This window comes from Idiotropiscis lumnitzeri, chromosome 7 (assembly GCF_059441095.1).
Source record: "Idiotropiscis lumnitzeri isolate Australia: NSW breed Sydney's pygmy pipehorse chromosome 7, RoL_Ilum_1.0, whole genome shotgun sequence".
In the NCBI taxonomy this organism is placed as follows: Eukaryota; Metazoa; Chordata; class Actinopteri; order Syngnathiformes; family Syngnathidae; genus Idiotropiscis; species Idiotropiscis lumnitzeri.
The window spans coordinates 7204329-7218773 of record NC_142397.1 but is presented as its reverse complement, the minus strand read 5'-3'; the positions used below and the strand labels follow the sequence as shown (position 1 = coordinate 7218773).

General features: G+C 39.9%; 1 protein-coding gene across 1 annotated transcript; it reads right to left on the bottom strand.

Moving 5' to 3' along the window:
* Positions 1-16: 16 nt before the first annotated feature.
* Positions 17-7289, bottom strand: gpr184 (G protein-coupled receptor 184). Its single transcript, XM_088300449.1, has 2 exons — positions 7112-7289; positions 17-3504 (listed from the first exon to the last, which is right to left on the bottom strand). The coding sequence occupies exon 2, from the start codon at positions 3486-3488 to the stop codon at positions 2478-2480; it is 1011 nt and encodes a 336-aa protein (XP_088156575.1). The 5' UTR covers positions 3489-3504; positions 7112-7289; the 3' UTR covers positions 17-2477.
* Between the last annotated feature and the right edge of the window lie 7156 nt (positions 7290-14445).

Sequence of the window (14445 nt, the reverse complement as noted above, 5' to 3'; positions counted from 1 at the left end):
GATTATAGACCTTGCCTTTTGCCTCACTGCTTTCGATATCGTAGCCCAGTGGTCCCCAGTCTTTTTTTTTTCAGCCGCGGGCTGGTTCATACAAGTTCATAACTTCAGCGTACCGGGGCGGGGAAGCGGGCACTTGTTGCTAATGCTAACCAATAGCTGCTAGCCAGTAGTAGCTACTAACAACGGAGACTTGTGTCGGGTCATACAATGACGACATAAGTAACTAAATTGGCGACTGAATATGATTTCGGGATGGCGTTGATTTGATGTAGGTGGCAACTATGTAAAGTCAATTAAAACTGCGATACAGTAAGACGAAAGGTCGAAAACGGAAGTCAAGGTAGCCGTTACGCCACCAACTTCAAAGTAAAAATCTACTAATGGTATTGCATTGGCATCAATGACTCAATGAATTATTTGTTAAGCTTTATTTTGAAGTTAGCTATTGCGGAGGCGGCGCGTTCTCCTTTTCGTTCTCATTAATTTGAGGACTCGGTTCTGCTCAAGTTGCCAAAATGCTCCCATACATGCAACGTACGGGATCCATGTGGGCTTTCATTTTCTGTTGCTATTATAGTGGTTGTCTTAATGTGATCGCGCAACAGTTTTGTTTTCTCCAGCCATTCTGTGGATCGTGCCCGGCCCGAACCGTGCTGCTTGATCCGTACAGAGATCAAAGGTGATCCGTTGCACCACGAGTCACGAGTACATCATGGGTTGGTGTAGCGGAAAGAAGCCGTTCACTTTTCAAAATAAGATATTTTTTGAAGCCTCAAATATTAAATAAACCCAATGCACTGCAAGTTATTTTTTCTTTCATCTGGGCGGCCCGGTCCAAACCGGTGGTAGGGGACCACCACCGTAGTAGAATAGTTAATGTCCATTTAAACGCAAATGGAAGTGACACAAGCAACTGTTAACACTGTAGTAGAATTCAAAAATAAAACATGCAATGCAAAAAAACTTGTTAGTTTCTGCCTATTTTTCCAGCTTGTCCTCATTTTTTTCTCTCGTTTGGTTATAAAACTAATAAAATTTTTTTGGGGGGGGGTTGTTGAAACACTAAAGATAAAGAAAAAACAAGAATTTTGTTTCATACAATTTACATTTTTAATAGTTTACTTTTTAAATTGCATTTCCCGTGAAATGGCAGGTCATAGTCAACGTTATTTTTTCCCTATAGGACTGTGCATAAGCAGTAGGCCACTTTTTCGACAAAATTACTTGCATATAGCTGACCTTCTATTGCATTTAAATGAGTCAGCAGAAGAGGCTGTCCTTTCCTGATTGCATGTGCATACTTGACATGACGCTCGCATGTATTTGTGATTGCATATTGTGCACGTGCGTGTGCGTGTGTATGTGAGTCAGTGAGTGTAATGTCTAAGTAACGCCCTCCCTGTCCCTGTACACAAATGGACAAAATTGTTGGTTCTCACCTCTTGATGAAAGCAAAACACACAATGGTCACAGAAATAACTTGCACCAGAAAAAAGTAATATATCACAATTTCATGAAATTGAACCACTTTTAGCTCCTTTTACAAATGTTCAGTAGGGTTTAGATCAGGACTCATAGAATTTACTTCAGAATAGTCCAATGTTTTGGTCTTAGCCATTCTTGGTGTGTTTCGGGTCATGGCCTGTGACTGAGTCCAAGCTTTTTTTTTTTAACACCGGGCTGCACATTTCTCTTTAGAATACCTTGACAGTCCTGAGATTTCATTTCCAGATGTTCCATGTTTAGTGTGGTTCACACAATGTTCCCCACACATCACAGTGCCTACTTGTGACACCCTTTAAAAAGGCCAACTGACTGATTAGAGGTTTGAAGACCCCCGTGATGCTAATCAGAGGACACATTTTGGCTGAGGACGTCCATATGGTGAAATTATTTTCAATCTTTTCTTGGGGGTACCATCATTTTTGTGGTGACCCCTGAAAATGTTGGCGATCAAGTTTACATTATTTTTAATTTGTTGGTATCTGTAACTCATCAGTATGGTTAGTTTTTACCCTGTGTTGCTTCAAAATCGTGACCCAACGCACTGGGTAAAAATCCGAATAACCAAGCATTGGTTCTGTCCTTTTCAAACCCAGCATTGGGTTTTGCATTTTCCCCCAATTTGGGTTACTTTTAACTCATCACTTTTAAAAGTCTACTTGCTATTTATACATTTCTGTCCACAGAGGGCCTCGAACAGTGACCCTCCATTCCAAAGCTGCCGGTCCTTGGAACAATGTCTCCCCGTAAGTTGTCCCTGGACCCAAAACAAAAGGTTTTAGAATCCATGTGATGGATAACAGCTTTATAAAAGTCATGTGTGTAATTCTGGTTTTATCTTTCTTCTCATCTACACTGAGCAGGATATGAAGGAGGTGGCGAGGGGAGTGGCCAAATATGGCAATGTGTCACCCTCAAAGGATCTGATTGTCTTATTCGGCCGGGAGAACTGCGAAGAATACCAAAGAGCACATTCATATTAACTGATTATTCTTATACTTTGCCGTGTTGTGTCTGGAAGGCGCACACTCATTCATCTGTGTCCTTTTATGTCTTTTGCAGCACACTTTGACATCCTCCCGAATTCCGTTGCTGACCAGCACGTAGAGCACGGGGTCCACCACGCAATTCAAACTGGACAGGGCAAGCGTGCACGAGAAGGCAAAGTGCACTTTCTGCTCAAACTCGCAGTAGCTTCCGATCGGCCGCGTGTAGAAGACGAGCGAGCGCGTGAGAAGCAGGATGTGATACGGCGCGAAGCAAACGGAGAAGATCCCGATCACCCCGAAGGACAGCAGGCGCACTTTCCTCTTGACCTGGGCGTTCAGGCCCGGACTCTGGCCCACCGTCGCCAGCACCCTCCAGTAGCTGACGGCCAGCACCAGCAGGGGGAGCAAGAACCCGATGCCCACCCGGAGCATGTTGAACAAGGCCACGGGTCTCTCCATGGGGAAGGTCTCGTAACAGCGGTCGGCTTGTCCGTCGTGGGCGTCGGGGAGGTTGTCGTTGAACAGCACCATGATGTGCAGAACCATGACCGCCGCGTAGACGCTGACGCACTGCGCCCAGGCGTAGCACGACGACCGATGGGTTTTGGAGCGCAAGGGGTACGTGACCACCAGGCAGCGGTCCACGGAGATGCAGCAGAGCAAGTAGATGCTGATGTACATGTTGGAGTAGTAGAAGAACCCGGCGACGCTGCACGACATGACGCCCAGTTTCCAGTGATGGTTCTGGTGGTAGTAGTTGATCCAGAGGGGCATGGTGAAGATGAAAAGCATGTCGGAGAGCGACAGGCTGAGCAAGAAGATGCCCAAGACGTTTTGCTTGCGCACTTGTTGCAAAATGGGGCCGAGGGTGAGGATGTTGAAGATCAAACCGAAGATAAAGGCCAGGATGTAGACGCTCATTAGGAGGTCGCTAATGACGCTGTCACCGATCCGAACGCACACCGCAGTCCAGTTGGCCCCACTGGACACGTTCATTGTTGCTGGGGTAAAACTGGAGAGAGAAGAAAAAAAAAAAAAACAGAAAACTGATTGTAAATCCCGTTCCAGCCTTCCCTCAAAATTACGACAAAAAAGTGTGATGTGATTTAAATAAGGAAAATCGCACTGATACCACTGCATTGATGCTACTCGTTAGCCCATCTATGGCATCTCCTCTTACGTGTTATATAATAACTTGATCGAATTGATTGATTGAAGTTCTTTAATTCAATAGCGAAAAACAAATGTAAAATGGAATTAACGTTTGAGTTAATTTGTTGTAGTCTACTATACTGAACCAACATGTTTTTTTTCTTACTGCTAATCTCCATGTTTTATTTCCCAACTTTGAAGCTTTGCTGCAGCTTCCAGTTTCCTGGGGAGACTTTTTCGTCTGTTCATTGAGAAGAACATTGACTTGAAAGCTGACTAATCTTCTTAATGCTCATTTACATGAACTCCCAGAAAGCGACTGCAGCTTCAGTAAATATATATTCAGAACTGGGGTGATCGTGCAAGACGTAGTCTTGCTTGAGCAAAGCACATTAAGGACCTCGCGGCGCTAAATGAATCAATCACCGATTGAAGTCGCTTATGAACACTGGAGATGCACGGTCAGAGAATCAGGAAGCAGTGGGCCGTTATGCAAACTCTATGCAGATGTTAATCTATGCCACTTCCTGGGTAAGATTTTCTAAAGTCAAAGCTGTCTGAAAGCATCACTGATTAGCACGAGCAAATAGATTCTTACTGGCCACACCATTAGGTGCACCTAAATGCGACGCAACGGCGCCTTCGGAGCCAAACTTAATTCATTTTCTAAATTCAGATGAAACTCACAATGCTCGTATCTAAAATCATCTTTCCCCATTGAAATCTGTGTATGACTGAGTGCTGTGATATTGTCTGTCTACACGTGTTGCTGCAATACTTGTGTTCAAATATCCATTGCTTCAATGGTTACGGCACAGCCACATAGATACTCATCATTGCTTATGTTGGCAGAAGACTAAGCTGTGTGCTTGATTTAAATGCAAAACATCATCCCGTCATTCCTTTTTACAGTAAATTTCAACTGCAAGCAGCAATAAAAAGATTGAAGCCTCTTTTCAAAGACTACTTATTAATTCGAGCTGAGACTGTCATCCGAATGACAGCTTGTATCTTGAATAGTCCAAAATCGGTACACAGACTTTTGACTTTGATTTGCGCACCGGCCCGGTCCTTCTCCCTTATGAACAGCTGGTGATGGCTGTATTTATATTCAAGTAGGCCAGTTTTGTTAAAAATGTCATGATGTCATCGTTTGTTGCAGAAGGAACTGCATCAGCCATGAAGGTAATTTGGTGTGGAGATTAATAGACTGCTTAGTCAGCACATTGTTATTCTTATTGCAGCACTCCTGGAGTTTGGAAAGACAAAAATATCACCACTATCGTTTGCTTTTGTGAAGTATAAAGCCTTTTTTTTTTTTTTTTTTTTTTTGGTTGGGTTTCACAAGGCAACACCCAAGTGTTCGCACTAAATCACAATGTTCCATGAAACTGCCATGCGTGTTTTGGTGATGTGGGAGGAAGCTAGAGAAAACCCACCCAAGCTGCGGTACAACATCCAAACTCTACAAAGGAGTGCTTCAGACGAGATTCAAAGGGAGAACTTTTCACTTGTGACGCCAAAGTATTAACAACTATTCCACCGTGCTACTCGTCAAAATCAAAAGGCCTCATTTCAACCAGCATGCAGTTGGAGATCATATGACTCATCACCCCATCCATACAGGCATGGAATGAACACCATGTGACTAAGAACGCATCCCTGATTGACCCCTGAACGAGAATCCTCCGTAGCTTTCTTTGATCTACATATCCTCACTACAACATCCACTTGTAACTGTTTAGTATCAAGCGTGTACTCGTTCGACCCTACTCACTTCCTGGTTCCCCACCAGCAGCCACTCTCACCCTTTTTTTTTTTTTAGGTGACAATCTCATAAAAGCTAAACATAGACCAAAGTGCATTTCTCTGTATTAAATTATGTAAGCCTGCTCCAGATGTGTTCATAGGGGCCAGGAAGCATATAATGCCATTAAGGTCCAAGCCAGAGATGCTCTGTCCAATCCAAACTCAATAATGGAAGAAGCCATTTGAGTCAGCCCATGTGTGTGCGTGAGGCGCGCTGCCAAAAGCTGTTCATATAAGATGAGTAAGTGGCTGGAATGTTTTGCAGACAAACGATATCTAAAATTATACAACGGCGGTGTAGTCAGCCTTTCTGGTCGCCCTCTTGAAGGGGGCGAAGAGAGTCATTTTGTCTTATAACGTATTTCTTTTTTCAGTCTCAGGATGTGTTTTAAGTTAAATGTTAAATGGTGTTTGCATGCTTTTTTTTTTTTTTTTTAGTCCAGTTAAGACAGATCTGCTTTTTATAACTACGAGCCAAGCTTCACTTGACTTCTTGTCTATATGAGCCAACGATGTGTTTGTTAATGTTATAAACGCAACTATGTGTTGTTATTACACAAGTGTGGCCTGAAGAGAACACAATTTTTGATGTTTCTCTCGGGTTTGTGACTCAATCTAAATTGACTTTTGGAGGCCACGGAAAGGACAAGAATCAAGTCTTACTGTTGGCAGGGGGAAAAGAAATCACATTATTTTGAGGGAAGAAAGAATTTCATGAGAAAAAAAACATGCAATATTACACAGAAAGAATTTTTAATCTTATGAAAATAAAGTCAGCATATTTTAAGGGAAATGATGTGAGCAACAGGCCCCAAAAAAGTGGTAATGATATAAACAATATTTAAAAAAAAAAAAGATTATCTTAGGGGAATCTTAATATTTTGAGAAAAATGTGTAAATTCATGAGAATGAGGTTATAACAATATTATAAAGTTTTAAGAAATTATTAGTCATGATTTGGGAATAAAGATGTACTATTTTGAGAAAAAACATTAAGTTGCGAGAATAAAATGGTAATGATGCAAGAATACAGCTAAAGTGCGAGAAGCAGTTTTAATATTATAAATACGTACGGACAGAAAAAAATTATGTAATATTGTGCAATGGTGACTGAAATAAAGTTGTACTTTTTTAACAAAACATTCATAGCATTATATGAATAAAGTGTTACTACATTATAAAAGCTCATATAAGTTATGAGAATAAAATTTTATGGGAGAAAGCATTGTCGGCCTCCAGCTCCTTAGTCATGCAACAACAAGACTTTCAGTTTACAGCATCACAAAATGGAGTTCGATTGAATTTCATACAGTTGGGATTTTTTTTTTCTACAGCCGCTCATGTCGTCGTTTTTTTTTATATGCATTCTTAACAAATAATTATTTACAGCTAGCGTAGTGACCGACACAGCTGCAAATGTCGTCCATGTCATCTGGGCTCGAGTCCAGCGTAACTGCAACTCAAAACAGGCTAAGTGGTAGAAAATGGATGGATTTACAAGTTAATCGTTTTCCTGCCCAAAAAAAAAACAAAAAAACAACAAGTGCTTCATGTGTGTCCCGATCCAACTTTACATTCCAGTGAATTTCATGAAATCCCTCCCTAGCTTTTGACAGAAATTGGCTTAAGAAACATTTTTATATCTGTCAGGGGCTCACCTGCTGATGTTTGGATGTCGACCCGTCTTCACTTTTAAGTCTTGCGGAATAAAAAGTCAAGTCCAAGTGGGTGTGCGAGGACAGCAATTGGAAGAGCTCCAAGGTCTAAGTTGTTGTCCTGAAATCACAAATATCCCTCGTAGCGATTGGGATCGCAGCTTCATAAGCTCTCATCTCTTATTCGAAGATGCTTTGAAATGTCAGTGAAGAGTGTGAGGAGGTGGGGGTGCTATAGGGGACGACCCGCTTTCAGAGGAGGGACGTCTGTTTTTTTTTTTTTTTTTTTTTTGCACACGTGTATCGAGGAGGAAACACTGTATGGGGCTTGGGTGGTTGGGGCGAGGGGTGTCGGTTGAGGGGAAGATACCAGAGTGCAACAGATGTGAGCCACATTTAACTTAGACAGTGAACAGAACATGACATTTGATCTCACTTTGTGTTTCACACTGACGGCTGACTGGTCGTTAAGTCCTGTAAATGGGGATGCAAGTCACCACAACTTTATGACCACTTGCGCTTTCAGATGAGCTCCAACAAAGCTTTTTTTTTTCCTTTTGAAAGAAAGGCACACAGCAGAGATCAAACCTCTGCCAGCCAATGGAAAAGTTATTATTCACATTGTTACTTGTGTGAAACGGCCATCATGGCCAACCGTCACGTCGGCCAAGTAGTCGGCACGTCAAACCGGAAAATGCGAACTAGTACCCCTCCATGCCGTCATAGATGTCTCCGCCACTATCAACGGGTCGCCGGTTGAGTACAAACACCGTCTTCAATAACCATCCTCTCCGACACGGAGGTGATCCTGACAATGTGCCACCTGAGGACCTCCCTGCTGAGGAACCTCAACTCCTTCGCTGTCATCAACAAGATTCCTTCATGCCGTCATTGAGTTTGTTTTCTCATTCTCATTGGTCTGCTGGATAAAAACCTGCCGTCACAGAAGAGGCAAGATGTGCTCCAAGATCAGTGGATTTCAAATGGGTCCCCTGACTACTGCATATAGCAGACTGGGCCATATCGTGGAGAACCCTTCCCACGCTTTCTTCCTAGCATTCGAGACGCTGTCACCTGCATGACCTCCCAGTCTGTTCTTCCGAAGTCTTAGAACGTATTTTGACCTCGAGTACCCCACAAGAGATATTACAAATATATCTATATGTTAATAACCGGAGGTGGGCACTTGACCCTTTTTGTAGGTTCGTCCCCCATCCTCCGGCCACTATCTCGGTATCGATCCAACCTCAACCATCCGGCCTTATTTAGAAAAACAGACTGCCCAGCTCTGTTAAGAACATGTACAGTAAGTATTCCCACCTACGGACCTCTGTCAAACAGAAATTCCCTCTTTCGGAAAAACAAACAAACGTACGCATTCAATTTTCAACTACTACATTACATTAACGGTCGATTCCTCACCACGGAAGTTCCGATATCCGGAACCCGGTTCTGTGCTAGGCAAAGGTAAAAATGAGGTATTCATTTAACGTGTTTATTGCATCACATTGAGAGTTGTTTCTCAAATGTTGACCCTGGAAACAGTTGGGTGTATTTCTGACGTATGACTCACTGCTTCGGTCGTTCAAAGTGAGTGTGCAAAGACTGATTCATAAATCAGGCAGCAAAAGATGGAAACTCCTCTGTCCCTTCCACAACCCTTTCGTGATCAAATCCATATGTGGAAAATGTTTCAATTGGGTGTTTCTGGCATCTTTTAGCGAGGCGTTTATTTGTCTAAATGCTTGTGCATACAACTATTTTTTTCAGTAGTTACAGTTCACTAGTTCCGCTTTTTTAGAAAAATTATAAACATTTACTCTGAGAATTCATGCTGAATATTTTACCTTTAAATTTAAGTCTTTTTACTGGGAATTCTTTTGAGAGTAAAATGTACTCCACGAAATTCAATTATACACAATGATTTTGTAATGATAATAATTTAACACTATTTCATTCAATAAAAGAATAATACTGTATTTAATAACATAATTCAATATATTTTACGTAGGACATAATGGAGAATATATTTTTTCAGCTGTCAAACTTCCAATCTTTAACCTTTACATGCACATGTAAATCAGACTTTTTTTTTTTAATCAGGATTTTGTGGGCATGTGTGATTTTGTGTGTGTGCGCGTGTGTGTGTAAGTCAGGTAAGAGTCTTGTGAATTCTTCTGGATTCACAGCTGCCATGGATGTTTACACTGTTGCGGATCAACTGCAGACTTAGTCCAAGTGTTTTCCCATAAACAAAAAAAAGAAGAAAAAAAAGTGCTGCTGAGGCTGTGCAGTCCTGGTTTAATCAAAGTTATAAAAAAAATCATTGCAGCCACCTTTCTCGCTTTACAGTAGCTAGTAATGTTACAATAATAAAGAAATATTTGTTTTCACAAAAAACTTATATAATAATTGGTGATAATTAGGTTAGATATTTTCAAGAAAAAACTGAATGTTCCAAGAACAATGTGATAAAAAAGTGGATTCATGAATAATAATTTTTAACAAAAAAAGTATAGTCTATTTTTTTTCTTCTTCAATATAAAGTCCTAAAAATAACAACAAAAATACAGTGATTTTTTTTTTTTTTAAGAAGAAAGTGTTTTCTCATAAAGTAAATTAAGTTAGATTGTTATATCAATTAGTACAACAAAAAATACAGATTTTCTTCTATTAATAAAAATAAGAAATGCACAATGTTATGGGAATTTTTTGTGTCCAATGAAAATGCATTCCAAAAGTTTATATTTTTATTTTATTTTATTTTTTTACAAATTAAATCAGACTTTTTTTTTATATAAATGGCAAAATATTAGAATGAAGATGTAACTCAATGATGAAAAAGCCAACAAAAGCAATAATTCAAGAGCTTTTGCTCTTTCCCTGGAACACAAATATTCAAACTGGTCGTTTTGATGTGCAAAAAAAAAGTAATGTAACTGAAAATAAAAGCATAATTGATTGTTGCAACAGGAACCTCAGTGAGCTGATTGCTCATCTAAATACAGAGTTCATTCAATCCTCAGTACCTGGCAGTAGTCAAGGTGCAACGGGTGATGTGGGTTATTTCAAATGGACCTTGCTTGATTGACGATTCACTTTCATTTACCTCCTGGTGTTTAAACAGCCCACTGATTTTTTTTTCCCCCCAGTGGTACTCAACAAAATCTTCTTAACCTAATTACAACATTTTTTAACTTTCTCTCAAGGGGCATTAGCATGGCTCCAATAATTATTCTTTGAATACTTGATTTATCACTTTGTTAAGGAAGAACAAATTAGCATACAACAATTTCAATCCGCACCAAATTTTCAGGAATATCAACTTACCGGACTTTGACTTGTCTGTTGTTCATTAACAACTGGAAATCAGTATGACTATAATTTTGTTCTGTGCTCGACATTTTTCGAAGGTACGAAAAAAAAAAAAAAAAGTACAAAACAATTTTGAACTGCGTTGGCTGTTATTAGGCCAAGAAAAGAGTCTTTGATTTTACAGACTTTAACGGAACACCTTTTCCGTCCCCATTGGCTAAATCGAGGTTCCACCATATAAGCAACGCGGTAGTTGTGTAGTTCGCCATCATATAAAACAGCTTTTTTTTTTTCCTGGAGTCTGAAAGAGTGTGTTGCTCGAATCTCTTTGAATACTCGTTAAGGCTGAGTGCAAGGACAAGCTCGGCATCTGCCAGCCAAAGCCTTTTAGTGTATTTAGCGGACAAATGGCAGGAAATGGCTCGGCGGGCACAATAATTGAACAAGAAAGTGTGATTAATTTGTGACGCTGCCACGCAATTAGAGGCTTCACTTTTAGTGTTTCTCCCCCCCCCCCAAAGTCCGAGATTAACTTACACTTGTATGCAGTTAAGTACTCGTTCTTTCTCTAACATGTACAGAAAAATGTTTGGTTATTGTTCCATTAATACTCAGACTTAAATTTATATGAAAGCAGATTATTTCTGCCACAAGTGCTAATAATTGACAATTTTGGGGCCAATGACAGAAAAATGAAAATTTAAAGATTCATGCTTGCGTTCAATTTCGAAGAACAAAAACATTTTCTGCTATATCTTTATGTTGAGACTATTGAGGTTATCGTTCGCACACTGAGATCTGTGTCCATGATTTTTCTCACTATCATAAATGATAAAAGCTTTTATCTAAGGTCTTGCTTTTGGTATTCATCTCTTTATCAGAAGTTATTACTCATGCCCCATGCAATTAAATATGCGTCAATTGTGTGTGCGTGTGTGTGCGTGTTTAGGGGGAATGTGGTCTGTAAACAGCAGTTTCGTGTCACAATGTAGAAGGAAAAGAAATTAACTTTGCTTGTTGTAGCAAAAGAGCAAGTGGTTCAAAGTTGTGTCGTAGATTGCACGAACACAGACTACGGAAACTTTGTGGCCAAACGTTCCAGAAACTCACACCTTCATAACTCCTACACTGACGTGTTGTCAGCAAGTGACAAAACATTTATTTGAAGTCTAACAATAATAATATAATATGCAATGTCATAAATGTTCAGAAACATTTATTAATTAAGGGTGAGGTTCAGCAGCAGGTGGAATTTTTTCCTGAAAAGTCATAGCAATAAATTACAACGCATGTTAAAATCTGCTTTTATTGGTCAAACTACAAAATTGAAATATCTTAGATCTCAAAAAAGCTAATGCTTGGAAAAAAAGCAAAGAAATTGGTACGAGATATTATCATCACATTTGCCCAATCTGGATCAAAGTTGAATTGCACACTTTCTATCTGTGAAATGTAATCGCTGACGCTCATGAATTCAGGCCTGAGAAGTAAATGTGTGTCACCTTGTAAAGAAGTAAATGATCTTCAAAGTAAGCTTGGGTCACAGCCGGGAAACCACATTTATAATTTGGGTCTTGAAGTGGAAAAAGCCGGGGCAACCTCGTCGTAATGCACTTGGTGTACTTTGAGTCACTTCCTCAAAAAGTCTTCTGAGAGAGAACCGAATGTAAATTCATTCTCTGTTACTGAAATTAGCCGGTGACATTTTTCCACCTGACTAATGCTTGATGACACTGCAATGACCATCTCGGATCGAGATGGGGAGATTCAAACATAAAAATGTCTTGACATTACCAGAAGCTTTTTTATTAAACTTTCCCATTTGTCCCTTCCAGGAAAGAATCGTGTATTAATGTTGCTTTTTGTTTATGAGATTATATTTGAAGACATGCAAAGCAATGTGAAAATGAATTGTATGTTTCTGTTTTCATTCTTGGCGACTTACTTATTAGTATGGATTAAACGGAACTCCTTATCCACATTGAGAGTGGCGAGAACAACACGCAGGAGACATAAACAACAAGCCGGAAGCTATTCAACGATGGCGGTCGCCCTTGCCGGCGCAGTAGTGCTCTTCTTGCTCGAGAACGGCTTGAAGTCTACTAATCTCAAAACGGAAAATAATCATTGTTTGTCATCTCCACCTTGGAGATGACAAACAATTGTTGTATGTGTACTCATGCATGCCTTGGAAATGAGAATAATTTCAAAATTTAAAGAGAGGATTCAAATTCTATAGTGTTGTTGGCTAAAATGGAACAATTTTATTGGTTTTACATCGCTACAAAAATCTATTTTGCTCAGTATTGTTAATGGGTTAGGGTTAATTTAGGGTTTAGGTTATGGTCGGGTATAGCGTTAGAGATAGGCTACGGTTACAATTAAGGTAAGGGTGAAGGTTACGAGTTACAGTTGCATAAAGCGGCCTATTAGCCCATTTTGTTGGTCCATCCCCGGTCCTCCATCCACACCTTGGTCACCATTCCGTTCTTAGACGTTCATCCTTTTTCATGAAAATTATTGTCGTCGTTCATCTTTGTTCTTTTAACCATTAGCCCCACGCAAAATAAAATATTTTGATTAAAAAACAAAAGAGAGAGAGAGAGAGAGAGAGAAAGAAAAACAGAGAGAAAAAGAGAGAATGCAAATATTTGAATTCTATGCATGACTCAGTCACTGCCATCCCAGTTTTTTGGGCTTCTATATCCGTCAATGGCAGGGGATGAGTTAAAGGGACAGACAAAAATTCACATCTGGATTTGCTTCGTCTGTATTAAACACATGTCATCATCCTCCATCCTCCGCCCCCAAATGGGCGTCCGTCCAGAGAAATCGGGGCAGATCTGGTGACGACTCGCCAGACGTTCACAAACTGAGCTCAAATTGATCTGTCAAACTTGCAAGCAGAGAAAAATTTACTTGAGTTGAACTAGCACTGAGACTAGCCTTTAAATTTTCCATCTATAATGAAGAAAACCAATTACTTACATTTTTTAAAAAATTGTTTTAGGCTTTATTCGATTTGTGATTTAGTGTTATCATTTTAACTGTTTTTGTTCATACGTCAGATTTTTCCTTGATGCACAAAACTTTGTATGCAACTGAGGCTGTTCTTAAAAGTGCTCTACAAAGAAACAAAGTGGAGTTTCTTTCTGCTGTTGCGCTTTTATAGTCAGACATACTAACAACTGGTTTCTTTGTGCACATAATCAGCCGTCTCTGAGCTGAAAGGACATTTTAGCGACTTGTTCATTATCAAGGGTGTCTGCAGACGTCTAATCGTTGAAAGGCAAAAGAGAAGCGAGCAATTTAAACTGCCAAAACACATCTTTTAAGCGACTGAGAATGTTAGAGCATGTTATTTTGCCCAACTACTTTTGCATTGGCGGTTGCCTGTGGTAGTGTTTCGTTTTTTTGTCATCTTCCCTTGCATTTGTATAATGGTGAATTTAAAAAACAAAACAAAATGAGAAGAATTCTCCAAGTTTGTATTGTGCTACAAAGTCTAGCATCATCATCATCAACATCCACTTTTTGTCGACAAATTGGACACCTCACCAACTTCAGGGTACACGTGCTTATAGTGGACAATTCTAGTGAAAACAACTACGTAGTATTGCAACTCAATCTACATCACTGTACTACGTGAAAGCATGCAACATATTGACATGGCAGATAATCATGTTACATTCACGCTATAAAAAAAATAGATCCTTATCACAACAGAGGGAGCGTGAGTTCTTGTGCATGTGTACAAAGAATGGGGAGAAAAGGGAAATATATAGCAAGTGCTACCCCCCCCACCCCTTCCATTTCCCGGCAGAAACATTTAAAAGTTCCAAAGAGGGTATGATTGTGGTTTGCATTAATTACAGGAAGACATGCTGTCGCCCGATCGATACTTCCAGTTGTACAGGACCATTATGAGCGCGCGTTTTGTGGAAATGACCACAGCAGCGCAAACCGAGAGTCACTTCAAAGCACCTCATTAAATCAAGGAATTGCTATTTTTGATCATTAAG